The sequence below is a fragment of the Aspergillus japonicus genome, assembly GCF_003184785.1.
Source record: "Aspergillus japonicus CBS 114.51 unplaced genomic scaffold BO86scaffold_62, whole genome shotgun sequence".
NCBI classification, from domain to species: domain Eukaryota; kingdom Fungi; phylum Ascomycota; class Eurotiomycetes; order Eurotiales; family Aspergillaceae; genus Aspergillus; species Aspergillus japonicus.
In genome coordinates, this window is record NW_020291699.1 from 83,524 (window position 1) to 99,568 (window position 16,045).

General features: G+C 55.2%; 6 protein-coding genes across 6 annotated transcripts; 2 read left to right on the forward strand and 4 right to left on the reverse strand.

Annotated features, from left to right (window-relative positions):
• Nucleotides 1-557, reverse strand: BO86DRAFT_403072 (uncharacterized protein; the record flags this gene model as incomplete). Its single annotated transcript, XM_025673906.1, has 2 exons — nucleotides 1-360; nucleotides 426-557. 2 exons carry the CDS (start codon nucleotides 555-557, stop codon nucleotides 1-3), a joined length of 492 nt encoding a protein of 163 aa, XP_025524006.1.
• A 1,357-nt stretch (nucleotides 558-1,914) lies between these two features.
• On the reverse strand, nucleotides 1,915-3,403 carry BO86DRAFT_392059 (tellurite-resistance/dicarboxylate transporter family protein). Its single transcript, XM_025672730.1, has one exon. It carries the CDS (start codon nucleotides 3,182-3,184, stop codon nucleotides 2,042-2,044), a length of 1,143 nt encoding a protein of 380 aa, XP_025524007.1. The 5' UTR covers nucleotides 3,185-3,403; the 3' UTR covers nucleotides 1,915-2,041.
• A 469-nt stretch (nucleotides 3,404-3,872) lies between these two features.
• BO86DRAFT_439330 (MIP/aquaporin family protein) lies at nucleotides 3,873-6,468 on the reverse strand. Its single transcript, XM_025676160.1, has 2 exons — nucleotides 6,082-6,468; nucleotides 3,873-6,011 (listed from the first exon to the last, which is right to left on the reverse strand). Exons 1-2 carry the CDS (start codon nucleotides 6,139-6,141, stop codon nucleotides 4,122-4,124), a joined length of 1,950 nt encoding a protein of 649 aa, XP_025524008.1. The 5' UTR covers nucleotides 6,142-6,468; the 3' UTR covers nucleotides 3,873-4,121.
• A 2,478-nt stretch (nucleotides 6,469-8,946) lies between these two features.
• BO86DRAFT_421845 (flavin-containing monooxygenase) lies at nucleotides 8,947-11,075 on the forward strand (the record flags this gene model as incomplete). Its single annotated transcript, XM_025675302.1, has 8 exons — nucleotides 8,947-8,966; nucleotides 9,115-9,165; nucleotides 9,233-9,388; nucleotides 9,419-9,855; nucleotides 9,912-9,986; nucleotides 10,038-10,538; nucleotides 10,607-10,813; nucleotides 10,882-11,075. 8 exons carry the CDS (start codon nucleotides 8,947-8,949, stop codon nucleotides 11,073-11,075), a joined length of 1,641 nt encoding a protein of 546 aa, XP_025524009.1.
• A 177-nt stretch (nucleotides 11,076-11,252) lies between these two features.
• Nucleotides 11,253-13,838, reverse strand: BO86DRAFT_197492 (Zn(II)2Cys6 transcription factor). The gene is made up of 3 exons (XM_025666716.1): nucleotides 13,644-13,838; nucleotides 12,936-13,588; nucleotides 11,253-12,886 (listed from the first exon to the last, which is right to left on the reverse strand). The coding sequence occupies exons 1-3, from the start codon at nucleotides 13,734-13,736 to the stop codon at nucleotides 11,407-11,409; spliced, it is 2,226 nt and encodes a 741-aa protein (XP_025524010.1). The 5' UTR covers nucleotides 13,737-13,838; the 3' UTR covers nucleotides 11,253-11,406.
• A 243-nt stretch (nucleotides 13,839-14,081) lies between these two features.
• On the forward strand, nucleotides 14,082-15,864 carry BO86DRAFT_439336 (FAD/NAD(P)-binding domain-containing protein; the record flags this gene model as incomplete). The annotated part of the gene is made up of 6 exons (XM_025676161.1): nucleotides 14,082-14,253; nucleotides 14,316-14,473; nucleotides 14,540-15,001; nucleotides 15,049-15,172; nucleotides 15,223-15,534; nucleotides 15,588-15,864. Exons 1-6 carry the CDS (start codon nucleotides 14,102-14,104, stop codon nucleotides 15,862-15,864), a joined length of 1,485 nt encoding a protein of 494 aa, XP_025524011.1. The 5' UTR covers nucleotides 14,082-14,101.
• Between the last annotated feature and the right edge of the window lie 181 nt (nucleotides 15,865-16,045).

Sequence of the window (16,045 nt, forward strand, 5' to 3'; positions counted from 1 at the left end):
CTAGACTCCCGAGACCTGTCCCCCTTTCAAGATCACCAGACCCTTCCTGGTGCGGTAGTACTGCGCATTGGAGAACAAATAGCTCTTGGTGACGTTCCGTAGACACCCGCTAACCAACTGGCCCTGCTCATAGGGTTTGATGCTGGGTAAACCCTTGGGGACGCCAGCCAAGACGATCCACCCGCGAGGCGTCCTGCTCACGTTGACGGTAGGCAATGTATCCGTGCCCCCCATGGGCCCGCGGAGATAGCCCCCGGCCTTCCACAGGAACCGGATGCTCTGGGGTTCCGCGGGATACTGCATCTGTTGGCCTTGGCCTTGGACTTGCGTGGGCCTTGGTGGGCGAACGGCGGCGGCGGCCTAAAGATAGTAATCCCTTCCCGTCAGTTAAAGGTACCTGAAGGGAACGTGTGTGTTCGTCTTACTGGCACTCCGGCTCGCTGCTGGCGGATTGGGGGCTGCTGGACTGGTCGCTGCCTGGCCTGGGGCGCGGCCGTGCCGGAGCCGCCACAGCAGTCTTCGAGGTCGAAGGGGTCGCAGATACCGGGTAGACACATTCTGAGGGGATGTGTTCTCGCTAGGAGGGAGAGAAGACCCTCAACGGGGGCTCAAAGAGAAGATGTAATAGCCACCGTACAGGTGGCACGGGGTCGAGATATATCCACTGCACGCCAACTTCAGACCGCCTGTCAAGCCAGCGGGGTAGCGGCGCTAATATACTTACTAACCTAGGGCTAGAAAGTGACTATGCACGAGATTAATCCTGCACTGAAGGACGAACAGGGGTATGTTCATGAGCCATCAGCAAGTGAGTCAGGTCCTAGCCACCTGTGCACTAGGGGCGCATGGGGCGTATGCACGGCCGCCTTAGCGTTCACTGTCACACGGCTCGTCCTGTCCAGTCCGTAACAGTAGAACAGGCAGGAGGAGCTCGTGGCTGTCTGTGCTCCGTAGTAAGCGAGGCGCTGAGCCGCATTCTCGACAAGCCCCTGCCCACATGAGGGGGCGGCTGGGTCAGTGACACCTTCTTGTCTGTCCCTGAGGATCCGATTCGCGGTTACCTCCCAGAGAAACATGACGGGCTTGCTTACTCCGTAAAGTGGGAAGAGGAAGAGCAAGGTGATTTGGAATTAAGACGAGGGTATACGGACACGGCTGCATGAACCGCTCAGCAAACCCCGTGAAAAGGTAAGAATAGTTAAACAGGACTCATCACTTAGAAAGACCTTATGAGTATTATGAGGAGAGCATATTGAATCCACAATGGTCAGTGGAGACAGCCACATTCTCAATGTCTGTTTTGGCATATATTGTACTCACTACACTCGAGTGATATGTTGCGGTAAACTGATTGAGATCAACCAAGAATGGATGATTGAGAATGACTGCTACTTGGTGTACTGATGATGTGGTTACATACTAACTTACTGGATGCAGGGAGCAAAGTCCATCATGTTAGCCATGGATTTAAAAGATATTGAACCACTTGCGAGTTACTGTCGTAAAGATCCGGTGTCACTTTAAAACCCCAGCCACCCTGATGGGCTTCACCCATCAGCCCTAATCCAAGTATTTAAGCCCCCGTACCCCTTGTGGACACCATATTTCCCATCCCAGACAACGGTAACGCTTTTCAGACATCGATGGAGGCAATATATCTATGCTTGACCCATATTTGTCAAGGACGATGGCCTGAACCTGAGCTACTGTTTTAAAGTCAAAATCGGCCACCTGGACTCATCGATCCTGGGACAATCCGGGGAAGAAGGTGAGCCCGGGATAGTTTAGTATGAGATCATCCCTAGGTTCAGCCAGCTACACATCTGCCACTCGTGCCTTTCTCTGGGTCATGCTTATGCGATTATGCTTAGAGTGTACATGCTATGCAGATCTGACGTGGATATCATCAACTATCCCCTCCAAGCTCAATCTAATGCAGATATATACCAAACGACGCTAAAACCAACAAAAAAGAAACACACAATTTTATACACCCAACCACAGCAGTTTTATCCCCGAAGTATCAGAACAAAAAACAAAACTACCACCCTCGTCGCACCCAGACCACAATCTGACACCCACAAATCACCAACCACAGCGCGACCTGCCCGATCGTCATGGCGGAGCCCACCCAGAGAATCGCCGGAGAATTTAACGCCTGGCCCAAATTACACGTACACAGGACGAACCCCGTCAACGGAAAGACCATGCACCACCAGTTCAACTCATACGCAATCAGCCCGCGGGCCATCGCCTCCACCATACTCAACACGGCCAGCCAGAACTGCACGAACGCCAGCACCCACAGACTGATACCAGCCACCACGGCCAGGATATACAGCACGTCCGCGGTGTGCACGCTGCTGGCCTTACTCAGGTAATAATCCGGCAGCTTCTCGATGGCTGCGGAGGCCATGCCGTACCACGCGATGATGGTGAAGCACGGCGGGCCGACGGCGATGAACATCTCCGGCCGGAATTTGCCCTCGGGGAGACCGCTGCGCGTGAGGGTATGCGCCGTCTGCGCGAGGACCACGAAGAACATTAGGATGCCCAGGCCTTGCATCGTCGTGCCGCCCACCAGCATTGGAATGGCGAGGTTAGGGGGCTGGTTCGGCGCGAGGATGCCGGCCATCGTGCCGCTGAGCATCGGCGGGAAGAAGGGCAGGATCTGCACGATGGGGTAGTGCTTCTCCGGGGTGGTGTGCATGTGCGGGATGATCCACGACAGCACAATGCACAGGATGAGCGAGACGGCCGTGTACACCCAGAACAGCGCGTGGAGCGTCAGGATCAGCCATCGGCCGCAGTGCGGCGTGCCGTAGTAGGAGACCCCGAAGAGGATGGCCGCGAAGGCGAGCAGCGAGATCGGGATGAAGTACAAGTCCGTTAGTTGCTGGATGTGCAGCCAGCGCGTCCGGAAGTCCGGGGGCCCCGAGGCGGCCTTGCCGATCGGGCTGGGGCTGAGCGCCTCGAAGATGAAGGAACCCGTAATAACGGCATAGATGACTAGGTTGGCGATGAAGACGATCGTGCCGATGGTGATGAGCCCCGTGAATTGGTGCGGTGTCTGGTGCAGCAAGACGGCAATCCCGCCCCAACTGAGCGAGATGGCGTACCAACTCCAGCGCACGGCCGAGGTGAACCGTCGCAGCGGCGAGAGATGCGGCTCGTCGCTTTCCATGTGGTCTTGGTCTTGGTATTGTTGTTGTGGTTGCGATTCGGGTATGTGATTGCCGGTGATGGCTGTCGTGGTTGGTGGTTGGTGGTTGTGCAGGAGAGAATTTACCCGGAGACGATGTTGATCAGGCTGAAGTCGTGCATATCGCCCTCCCTCCTCCTCCGGAGAACCGAGACCCCGCCAAGCACCACAATCTTGCTGGCCGCACTCGAAACAGCGTCATGAGAAATGATGGTAGAAGGGAAGTGTTGACCGGATGATAGCGTGACGTCACGGCCTGCCTCGGGGTCGAAGTGGGTCCCGTGACTTCATCGTCTGAATTCTGCGGCGCTGCCAACCCGGTTTTCCTGCGCAAATTGAAACCGTTAGCAACTCTGTTAAGCTACCATGCTGGATCGGGGAACAGACTGCCACGAGGTGTCTCCGTCTGTTGCTAAATATGTCCATGTGTTGGGAATGGTAGGATGGGAATCCTCCGACTTAGGGTTGCCACACTTTAATGCCGGCGGGAAGCAGGTATGCAACGGTTGCAACCTCACAATGGCATTGCTTAACCCAGCGGATTCTTGGGACGAGTGCCATACCTTGAATTATACTTTGGTGGCTTGGATGTTATTTGCGGAAATCACCACCGAGTTTGGACCCGGACGAAGCAAAGTGTGTTTGGCGAGGCAATGCTCTCGGACCGGCATTAAGCTGAAGCATAACAGATGAAATAATGCTATAACAGACCCACTAAGCCACGATCCCCAGGGTCTGGCGTATCGTATCGAGATCCAGTCTAAGATGTAATCAGGCTAAATGAACAACCGACCATGGTGCTGTGCACCCACAAACAAACAAACGCATCAACACGGCGCTATACAATATCTACAACATCCCACAACTCGTCTATAGACATAAGCCACGAATGCAGACCTCTGCGATTCATAAGCAGAACTCAGCTCTTCTCAGTCTCCTCCTTGGAAAGGTGCAACCGCCGCTTCCACTTCATCTTGCTCTTGCGCATCGCCCGCTCGGTCCGCTCCCATGGGTAGTTGACCGGCGATTCGCCTCCCGTGAAGATGAAGAAGTCGTACAGGAAGCCGCCCATCATTGCCCCGCCGATCGCGCCCACCCAGGGCCCATAGAACCAGTACGCGTTGGTGAACAGGTCGCTGCCGTAGCCCAGGGCCAGCAGCGCGAGGCGGGGTCCGAAGTCACGGCTCGGGTTGAAGGCCGCGCCCGTCTGGTAGGCGAACGCCACACTCAGGTTCATGATCATCAGACCCACGATCAGCGAGTTCATACCGGCACCCGGGGGTGCGTTCTGGTCGTCACCCAGCGCGAGCACGACAATTACCAGGATCATAGTACCCAAGAACTCGTTGAAGAAGGCCGTCGCCCCGCCAATCCAGCTGTATCGCTGGTTCGTGACGAAGCTGTTGACGACGCCGGAGGTGGCGTTCGAGGCCAGGTACTCGTGGATCGACTCGTAGTAGAGACCGTAGGCGCAGAGCGCGGCGATAAAGGCCGCCAGGAACTGCGCGGCGAAGTACTCGGGCATTAGGCGCTTGGGGAATCCACGGTAGAACCACAGCATGATGGTGATGGCTGGGTTGAAGTGCGCACCGGAGATACCACCGGACACGTAGATGGCCATCATGGTCGCAAAGCCCCAGGCCCAATCCGTCGTATTGGGGTTTCCCGCGTCAGCGCAGGTGACAGCCAAGTCAGCACAAAAGCCGACGAATAGCTGCACGAAAACGCCCAGCGCCTCCGCCAGTGCCTCGCGGTGGTGCGTTCGGATCACCGACCAGGTCGTGTGGTTGTTGTGAACTTCGTCCTCGACCAACTCCTGCACCAGCGGGTGAAGATCCTCCGGCAGAGCTGGGTCTTCCAGGGCTGACAGGTCGTCCAGCCCTTCCTTCAGCTCCTCGTCGAGATGCGGAGACCCCCCGGCTGTGTCGTCGTCGCCGTGCCATTCCGGCTCCTCCGGGACTGGCTGCAGTGGAACATCGCTCGGGCGATGGTCGTTGCTCCCGCGGTGCGGGGCTGCTGCTGAGGGCCCCTCGGTCTCCTCGTCGTCGCCCCCGTGTATACTGGTGGCCGGCGTCTCGCCCTCGGCCACCGTCGACAGCTGCTCCTCCCACCCCACGGCGGAGGACCGACGACGACGGGTGGACGAGGTGCGAGACATGCGGGAGCCGCGGATGGAGGTGGTGTCGCCCGACAGGAGTTTGTTCATGAAGTTGGCCTCGCGCTGCAGACGCGCGTCTTCGACCTGGGCTGCCATGAGGCGCGGGTCAGTGGTCTTTTCGATCTGGCCCTGCTCCAGGTCGTTTGGGTCGACGTCCAGTCCATACTTTTGGGAGTTCTCCGCCGGCAACTGGGCGTTCTGGCGGGCTTCAAGCAGTTCCTCCTTGGTGGGCACCATGCCCGACCGCACCACACGAGGCAAGGGTTTGGCCAGACCCCAGACTGGTCGCGCATTCACGGGCTGCTCGTAGGCAGGATTAAGGTCACCGTAGCCCGGCTGCACAAAGGGCTCGTGCGCCAGGCGCAGCTGCGGCGTGTCGTCCGGCCCGGCCACGGTGAACTTGCCCTGCGTCCGCTGAGCCAGCGTCGTCCGCGGAGCCAGACTGGGAATGCCACCGCTGCGACCGCTCCGGCGAGAGGCGGCCGAGCTGCGACGACGCACGCCAGATCCCAGCTCGCCGTCACGACCGGAGACGCGACGAGTGGGAGAGATAAAATCCGAGTCCATCGTGCCACGGCGACCGCGGCCGACCGGCGAAATAGGAGGCGATGATGCCCCGGTCGCTTCCTCGCGGACTCGGTCTACGTCGGACTGTTAAAGCGCAGAAAATCCAAGATCAGCTTCACTTTCTGTTGACAGCGAGTTGTTTGGAGGCACTTACCCTGGCCCGGGGACGTCCGGAGTCGCGTTCAGAGTCGCGTCCGGCGTCTGCGTCACTCATGTTGACCAAATTTCAGGATGTGATCCACGTCGATTGGGAGAAATTCCAGTCTCCCTGCGAATGATGGAGGATTATTGGGTATGTTGAGGGTATACGGATACTGAGATGGGAGGGGAGTAGAAAAAAGGGGGGAAAGAGAAGTTAAGCAACAACAAGGCCTCCAGTAGACCCGCGGTGAAGGAGAGAGCCTGGCTAAACATGATATCCACCGGTCGCAAGCCATTGTTCCATGACGCCATGTGTGTGGATGGATGGACTGGGATTGGGAGATGGGATGTGAGAGATCGTCGAGGCGGAGAGGAGTTAGGGCCTGTGCTGGCGTAATTGTCCCATTGTCCAGTGGGGCTGTTGGCTTCTTCGGCGGCCCCTCGGAAAACAGAATCTCGGGAGTTCCTGAGGAGTGCAGTGCACCGAGAAAGCGTGCATGGGCTGTGAATGGCTTGTGCCCTGAATCCCGACTCCATCGGTGGTCTCCAATGACGTTAGAGTGGTTCCAGCCAGCATGCGATCGAGGGTCTGTTATTGGACGTGCAGATTTTGAGAGGTCCAGGATCCGTTCTATCCGGCTTTTGTTATCAGTGGATGAACAAGCCGTTGTCTGTCAATCCATGGATGGAGACTGATTTCTGTCCAGAGGCACGATATTCAGGAACATTACCAGGTCTATGTCCCCTCAAGCTGTTTTTTCCCAAGTGGTTGTGATGAAGGGGGAGCGATGAGTGGTGAGTGGCTGTGGGTGGGTGCGTGTGCGTGGGTGGCGTCGGAAAACAAATGCTTGGTTCTCCTTCGCCTTCAGGGAATCCACTCGTAGAACACGCTAAGCTCGCTCCTAATTACTGCTAAAGACTTCGCTTATGCAGTGTTTTCCACCGGGGGTAAACCCGAGCTCAGATCGCAGGCATCAATCAATTTATGCCGGTGTACTTCCGATTTTGCATTTCCCTGCACAATTTCCCGGTCATTGTTTCTGGCAATCCTTTTGTCGAATATCTCTCCATTTGCCACCAGATACATCAAAATGCGTGTTTTCATCATTCATGTCGTAACTGTCATTTTTTGTTGCGGTCAGTGTTGCTCCTTCGCAAAGCTTTTCTGTCAGCAGTGCTTAGCATGCGGATCGCCGTTCGTGGGTTGATCGCGTTCCATTGTAAATTTCTTCAAGAGTGGGGAGATGGGTCAAAAAATCCCCATTTGTGCTTCCACTATCACGACCAGGGGCACGATTGCGGTCGATATCTCAACCGATCGGTATTTTCTCGATCCAACTCATCGGACTTCGCTCCTCATTCCGTAGCTTGAGTCGGAGCAGCCGATGATCCTAGAACAGACCTGCTGTGACTGGGTCAGATTGGAACATCGCAATGAACGCTGGATCCGCCGGTCGGAGCATCGTGCCAACCAGCTGTCTGTTTGATGCGAGGGAAATGAGACAGAGAAAGCTTGGGAGCCATAAAAGGGGGATTGAGGAGGGTGAAGTCAGGGCTTGTATAGGCAGGTGATTGGGGTCCCGCCCAGGCTCTTCTCCTGCATCGCGGATTTGCCAGGGTCGCATCCACTCAGACGACTGAAAGGAAGATTATTATGTCTGGATTAGGGCAAAGATCGACTGCTGCTGCCCTTCTGGGCGAAGGACATTGTCGTAGCAGCGGAATTTGTAGTCTCGCACAATATCTGTCCCCCCTCCCCTCCCTCGGCAGCCGCCTTCGCCTTATCAGCTTCATGCTTGGGAATGGCTCCTTCCGCGACTTGAACGAGAGTCACCTTTCGCCTAGACAGTGAGGTTTCTGGGTAGATTAGAGAGCAGAACAGTGATTTGAACGACTCGTGATATCAGAGGCAAGCAGCTCCGGCGCTGCGCATCTTCACCACTGGAGAAACAAACAAGCGATGGGAATGCGATCGCATAGCCGTAATAAGGCACCAGACCATGCAGGGACAAGACTGCTTATGTAGGATAGCACCCCATGCAAGGAATCGAGAGTTCAAGCCAGACGGAGGGCAAAAGTCCGGAGGTACATCCAGGCCTTTTGAATGTCCGGATTCATTCGCATCATCCAGGTCTCTGAGCCATCAACCTGGCAAGCACAGGACTACATCCACTCTTACGTCACTTGGATGTAGTATACGAATGATACAGGGCAAGCGAAGATCGACAACACTGTTGGGCAGACCATTAGTCAGGATGTCATCGCGCTGGCATTTGTGATTGCTCGAACATCCACTATGGAGGGCGCGCACCAGTGGGCTGGCGAGGCATCTTGACGACAATCTCGGTAGTTCTCGATGAGGTACAGATAATTGTGGGGCTCTGAACAAGTGATCTGCGAGTTTGGATGGAAAGATGTTGTTTGCATCCAGGAATTGAAGAAGGCTCGAAAGCAGCTCTCACCGAGGAACAGGCTATATGCAGAGGGAGGCAGGATCTAGGTTCCGTCGTGCTGAAGTAACAGCAACAGCCTCTTACGCTTTTCGTCCCGTGTTGAACGACCTGTGATTGACTCCAGCAAAAGAGCCTGTGTGGCAGATGGTTGAAGGCTGCTGCCCGCCTTGCTCCAGCCAGAAAATCAGCAAGACTTTTGTGGCACTAGCATGGAAGAACTATTGCCAGGCATGATCAAGGCACTGGGTTCTCTCAACTTGGAGCAGGGAACAAGTGTAAATAAACACAAGTGATGAAGTAATAAAGTCTATCATCGCACTTACCTTAGACTTTCGGCCGTTCCAGTTGTTGACAGTCGACCACAAGCATCGCCTTGTTGACACAAGCAAGGATAGCAGAATAAGAGATTCATGAAATCATCCACTATGGATACAGTCGAATTTGAGTTCATCCCAGAATCTAGTGATTGTTCGAGCGCAGATAACTACATTGCCGGAGATCCATCTCAACTCAACAACATAGTAGCAGTTACGAACTTGCTAGCAAGCAAATGCCGATACAACTCTGGTGAAAATGACACATGGGACTGTAAGTCCAACGGCGTTCATGCCCCGTCGATTGAGGGTAGTTGTCATTGGCGCTGGGTGGGTTCTATCCTATCTTGGGTATTTCGCATTTGAGATCTTTCGTTGACTCCGTGTCTTGAAACAGAATATCCGGGATCCAAATAGCGCACGATCTCACCTCACGAATGAGGAACATAGATCTTGAAATCTACGACAAGAAGGCGCCGGCGGCACTTGGTTCGAGAATCGGTACCCAGGGTACGGTTCACCTTGCATGCGAACACTTTGACCCATCCCAGCGGTCGCGACACCACACTAACTCTTGCTGTAGATGCGCGTGTGATGTTCCAGCCCATGGGTATCAGTATAGCTGGGCGCCCAATCCCCGCTGGTCTACGTTGTATGCCTCCGCGCCCGAGATACGCGCCTATTTGGACTCGGTGATTGCCGACCATGGGGTAGCGAAGTATATTCGCCATCAACAACGATGCGTATCTGCAACATGGGACGAGAGAAACTCGGTCTGGATCGCCACGTTCAAGCATGAGTCTACTCAGGAAGAGACCGTCGTCGAGGCGGATGTCTTAGTCTATGCAGTTGGGCGGCTGAACAATTACAAAGTCCCCGACTTTGACGGGAGGGCTGGATTTCGCGGCACAATCTGCCATACAGCAAGCTGGCCAGAGGGCCTGGTAGTATCGGGCAAACGAGTCGCTGTTCTGGGTAACGGCTCCAGTGGAATGCAATGCGTCGGTGCCCTGCAGTATGGTGAGTCCTTCCCAGAACATAGACCTTGCTATGCGATCGCTGATCAAATGGCGCAGAAGCTGCAGAGCTATTCAACTTCTGTCAAAGCCCAACGTGGGCCGGTCCTGGTCTTTTTGATGACAACAAAAAGTGTACGTAAGGACTGCTTCGCAGAACGAAACCCGTCTCAACGATCATTCCAGTCACCGAGGAAGAGAAGCTTGAATTTGCGAACAACCCCGACGTGTACCACAAGTATCGCATCCAGCTCGAGCGGCGGATCGCATCTGGTTTTCGTGTGTTGTGGAAGAATACCCCAGCGCATCACGAAATGCGAGAGCGGGTGGAATCCTACTACGATCACAGACTCGAGGATCCGAACCTTCGAAAAATGCTTCGACCGGACTTTGCCCCAGCGTGTCGGCGATGGACAATCGGCGATTCGTATATCGAGGCCATGCAGCAGCAACATGTACATCTAGTTCAAGATCATGTCGCCAGCCTCACTGAGACTGGCGTGCGGACGTGCTCGGGAGAGGAGTACGATTGCGATGTTGTCGTTTGCGCCACGGGTTTTGAGCCCTACGCCTCTCGCTTTCCAGTGATCGGACGGGGTGGAATAAGTTTGAACAATTGCTGGGGTCCGCAAAGCGACTGCGAGAGCTATATGGCAAGCATGGTGGCTGGATTCCCCAATTTCTTTGGTTCGTTTGGCCTCAAATTTTCCACTTCCTGAAAGGGCTGATCCTTAGCTGATTCGTAAGCACTGCAGTTTTCCATCCACCTCTTTGCCCTGTTAACGGCTCTGTCATCCCGGGGATTGAACGGACGTCAGACTACATCATTCGGATCCTGACACGACTGCAGACTGACTGCCTTCGCTCAGTCAGTGTCAAGCCCAAAGCGCAACATGACTTTGTCCGCTGGGCTCAATCCTGCATGCCTGACATGCCGTGGTCTGATTCATGCAGCTCATGGTGTGAGTATAATTTTGTCGATTGCAGGGTGTCTCAATTGCTAATACGCTAGTAGACAAAAACAATGAAGGGCGAGTAGTGGTTCCATGGCCGGGGACCAACCACCACTACTATGCCGCCACGGAAATCGTTCGTTGGGAGGATTTTGACCTCTGTTTCGAGGACCCGGCACAAAAGTATGCGAGCTTTGGTAATGGGGTGACAGAAGACGGCTTTGCGCCTGGATTCATCCCTTGGGTGCTGAAGCCTGAGGGCAGTGAGTGAAGAATTGAATTAGCCGAGGTCATTGCTGCGATGGTGCATCATGCACTTGGCTCTTGACTTGGGATCCATAGCGGTTGGCAATTGTGCTCGATCTCCATAATACCGCGTCAAGATAAAAGCGGCTAGAAGAGGTCTTCTGTCTCTTAGGCCTGTAGGTCGAAGTGCTGAATGTATAGCAGGTTTGACAAACTCAAATACGCACCTGAAACCTGCCTAAGCAAACTCAATTGCAGCCAAACAGGCCATAGCTTGATTTGAAGCATTATTGTGGCAAGGTTGGCACTCTCTCATGCAGTAGCTGCATGCTGTCACCCATCGGCAGGAAATGCGATCAAAAGGAATCCGCAAAGCCGGGACCGAAAATTTCCCGGAACATATCACCGAAACTATCCTCAGTCAAGTCGTAGCTCATCGCTGCTGAGGCATCTGTGAACCAGGGGTCGGAGACTGGTTCCTGCGCATTATAGATAGCCAGATTACCCGAGTCTTCCGGTAGTGCCGCAGCAGGATGCCCTGAATCATACCTCGGCAAGGAATCTTCCACCACACTCTGCTGAACACCTCTTGTCAATGCAGCCCTAGTCCTAAGAATGCCCAGAAGGTGTTCTCCCAGCAAGGCCGCGATACCAAAGCGATGGGGCGGCGTGGTTCCGGCACGCTCAAGCTGCAAAGCCACCTGCGACAAAAGGGCGAGTAGCTCTATATCCCCTGCCGGTTGAGTACCATGCACCTGATGAAAGAGCTTCAGTGCTAAGACCGCAGCGTATGAGATCATCGCCCACGTGGGCGCGAGCATGCAATACAGGGGCTCGCCGACCATCTGCAGGTCGCGGACTGCGACCTCGCAGGTATGAACCGCCGCTTGAAGACAGTCCTGTCGGATGGCCTCGATGTGTCTATTACCGGTGCGGTTCTCCGAGTCCTGAAGAGCAAACGACAGAATCCAGAGTCGATTGTGCAGGTACACATAGTAGAGGAATATCGAGGCAAGTTGCTCGGACGGTTTGGCTGCATTGTATGGCACGGGAAGCCACTCGTCGCACCACCTCTGTAGCCTCTCGTCAACGAGTCTTTTCATCCAGTGCGGATCATCCGGTGGAGCGGCAGCGTGTGCCTGTAATTCGGCATGGATTGAAGCCAGACGGCGGCGCAGTAGGATAAAAGCACACGTATGCTTGTCGGCTGCATCAGCTACCGGATGTTTCCACCAGGTTTCAATACCCGCGATGAGCTTCGTGTCGGGAATAGGGTTGATGCGGCCACGCGCAGCACTGTTTGCTCGTTCCCAGAGTAATATCCGAAACCAAGTGCGTTCCCGGTTTCTGGTAAGCCGCTGGTAATATGTGCTCTCGGCGTGATGTTCATTGCCAAAGCCCGGTGGGCATTGTAGGTCTTGCTCTTCAAGGCGAACCCCAGCATCATGGGCTTGGTCTTCACCGGAGGTTACGAAGACCCTTCCGCGCGGCCGCGAGTGTTGATCCAACCCGAGTTCAGCAGCGGTCCCAAATGCATACATGGTGTAGAGCCAAGTCCTCTCCTCGGCTAATGTCTTCGCTGGGGTTGCGGAGAGTAAGGAAATGTAATACCCCTGGACGATCTCCACCGATTTCAAGCCACAGGTGTGCACATGTCGGGAAAGCTTCTCTCCATGCAACTGAAGTCGCTTTGCCAATGAAGACTGAGTGCTCGCGAACTGCGCGGTAAGAGCCAAGATCCAGGTGAAGAGGAGAGCGGACCGCGACCGGACATATTCCGGGGTATGCAGTAAGGGATCCAAGATGCCGTTGACAGGGTGCAGTCGAGCAAAGTAACTATATCGTGTCAGCCTCAGATCGCAGTGAACGTGCGGTGAGCACAGACATCGGGAAGAAAAAGTGAGCTTCTTCCATGGTCACCAGTCCTAGCTCTACCGGGTCAAGATCAGGTCCAATGTCGCGAAAAGCGCTGGGATCGGGCGGTTTGAAGTAGTCTGAGCTTCGCCCAGGCTTGACCGAGGAAGCAAAGAGAGTGTCCAGACCAGTCTCCAGACTCTCTCGACTGAGCTGAAGACCCAACGAGACGCATCCGGACCGAGATAGTAACTCTCTCTCTCTTCCTTCACGGGTATTATCCTTTGATGCTTGAGAGGCATCCGCATGCACAGCCTCAGATGCGTCCGCTAGCAAAGCAAGGGGATTGCTGATGGGCTGGGAAGGGCCATCCGGGAGCCCCTCGGAGGGAAGATGGGAGGAACTGTTCAAGGGATTGGCCGAAATGGGCCCATCATCCGGTTCGCATACGCTGGGGCTCGATGACTGGGTATTGTATGGCGTGGCAGCCTTAGGCATCAGGGTCGGTCCCTTCCTGAGTTCTGCCTGGATTTTCCGGTATGCTTTCTCGATGCCTTGGAAGCGGCCCACCGCCCCGGGTCTGCGTCCCAGAGGCCGCGCTGGAGGAATCCGGCAGGGCCGATGGTTGCGCATGCAGCGATCGCACGGTGAGTTGTGGAGGGGGTTGTTCCGAGTGCACCGCATCTGAATCATTGTTCTATCAGATCAAGTGCTCCAGTGTTGGTTTGATGAGACTGACCTTAAGTTTCCTGCATGCCTCACACGCCGATGGCGCCACGGGCCGGGTAGATTGCCGGGTGGTTGGACCTTCGTTGGCGCTGGTGGGCACCATCCTGATCGAGAACCAGATGAAACACGGGTACAACGACCAGTATAGACCGGGTCTTAAAATTGACAACCGAAGTGAAATGGTGAAATGTCTGGTGGCGCCTGGGGTGACGATGAGGATGAGGGGAAGAGGGGAAGATGTGGGGAAGAGGAAGAACTGCCGGCGATATTCTAGTGAGCGGCCGGGCGGGCACGGGACCGGTCCTTTCTTTTAGTGGCCGGAGGATTGGTTGTATACTACTAAGTAGGTACTGTACAACCGGGACATAACTTATTTAGTATTTAGTATTTTACTTCCACCTTCCACCTTCCACCACTTCTTGCCTTACATTCCACAAAGTATCACAACCCACACCCTATCAAAGCACAATGAAGTCAATCGAGGTGGACGTACTGGTATGCGGAGCAGGAATGTCTGGGCTGGCCTGCGCTGCCTTCGTCGCCTCCGCCGGCGCTCGAGTGCTGGTAGTCGAGAAGCAGGCCACTGTCGGAGGATCCTCCAACTACTCCGCCGGCATGTTGTGAGCGCATCCACCTTGATCAGAAGAGTTCCGCTCGCGAGCACTAACAACCGAACCCCCAGCTGGGGACCACGCAACTACGAGAGCCTGCGCGCCTGGGTTCCCGAAGGCGATCCTGCCTTACAAAAAGCATGGCTCGCAGACTATCTCCGTGCAGTGCAGTGGATGCGCGTGAACGGAATCCCGACATCGCAACGGTTCGACGGGATTATGACGATTGGTCAGGCTTTCCCTGCCTCCTGCCACCAGCATGCAAACAAGACGCTAACGGCTCTCATAACTGTAGGCATCGGATTCCCGATCAATATCCCGCATCTCCACCGATACTACCAACAGCGCATCCGCGACAGCCAGACTCAGTCCAAGATCTTGACCAACACCTCCGTGGTCCAACTCCTGCAGGAGCACCCTGGCGTCGCAGGGTCCCGCATTGTCGGAGCCATCATTCGCACGCCTGGCCCCGTGGAAGAGGAGGTACAATACTGCAAAGTGACCGCGAAGGTGGTTGTTCTGGCGACGGGGGGATTCCAGGGCTCTGCACAACTCACGTCTACGCATCTGGGTCCTGGGGGGGACAACATCTTTGTGCGATCGAACAAAGGGTCCGTGGGTGATGGACTGGCCCTGGCGTCAGCGGCGGGGGCAGGTACGAGTCGGGGCATGGGCACCTACTACGGCCATCTCCTGGCTGCGCCCGTACGGGCTGAGGATGTGAATCCAAAGGACTTTCTTGCCCTGGCGCAGTACCGTACGTTCCACTGCATCAATCCCTTATATGGGCGCTGACATGACCAGAGAGCAAGTACTGTCTCCTTATCAACCGGGGCGGACGTAGGTTCGTCGACGAAAGCATCGGGGACGAAATTGTCAACCAATACCTCGCCAAGCAAGAGGGGAGACGGGGGTTCCTCCTCTTCAAGTGAGCTCGCCCCTTGGTCTAGAATGATACAAGCTAATTAACTTCTGCAGCGACAAAACACGACTCCAGCACTGCGTCTCCGCCCTGTTCCCGAACGCAGGAGACATCGATCGCCTACAGAAGGCCCGTGACCATGGGTGTAATGTCGTCAGTGCTACTTCCATCGCGGACCTGATCACGAAACTAGAATCATGGGGCGTTGATGGCATTCAAGCGAGGCAGACGCTTGAGAATTACGACAGTCGCATCCGCCTGGGCAACCGGGAGGTATTGCTGAATGCACCCACCGGCACAGCGGGCGTGGCTCCCCGCCCTCTAATTGAGGGCGAGGGACCTTTCTATGCAATGGAAGTGCAGCCGTCGTAAGCACCCCAAACGAATATGCGAGGGTGGAACTAAATCTAATCATCTATAGAATCACATTCACCTACGGGGGTGTCCAGATCGACACGCGGGGCCGTGCTCTCAGCGCGGATAGAACTGCGATCCCCGGCTTGTTGATTGCGGGTGTCGATGCCGGAGGGTTCAGTAACCGCGGGTATGCTGGGGGTCTGGCCCTGGCGTTTGTGACGGGCTTCTGGGCGGCGCGGGAGGCTGCGCGGACCCTGGAGCTGCCGGAGCCTGAATTGCCTGCGGCGGTGGCGGAGGATATGCCTGATGAGCGAGTCTGGCAGAAGTCGAGTCGGCTGTGATTGCTGGGTGGGAGTGATAGTGTACTAAGTATAGGATATACATAAGAATGGTGACTATTATGTGTACCTTCCCGACACAGATGCTCGTTTATAGCATTGCATTGGGTCGTGCCGTGATTACTAGTATATATATACCTTTAATCAGGATCAATAGATCCCTGTTCGTGTCACCAGCCAGAGA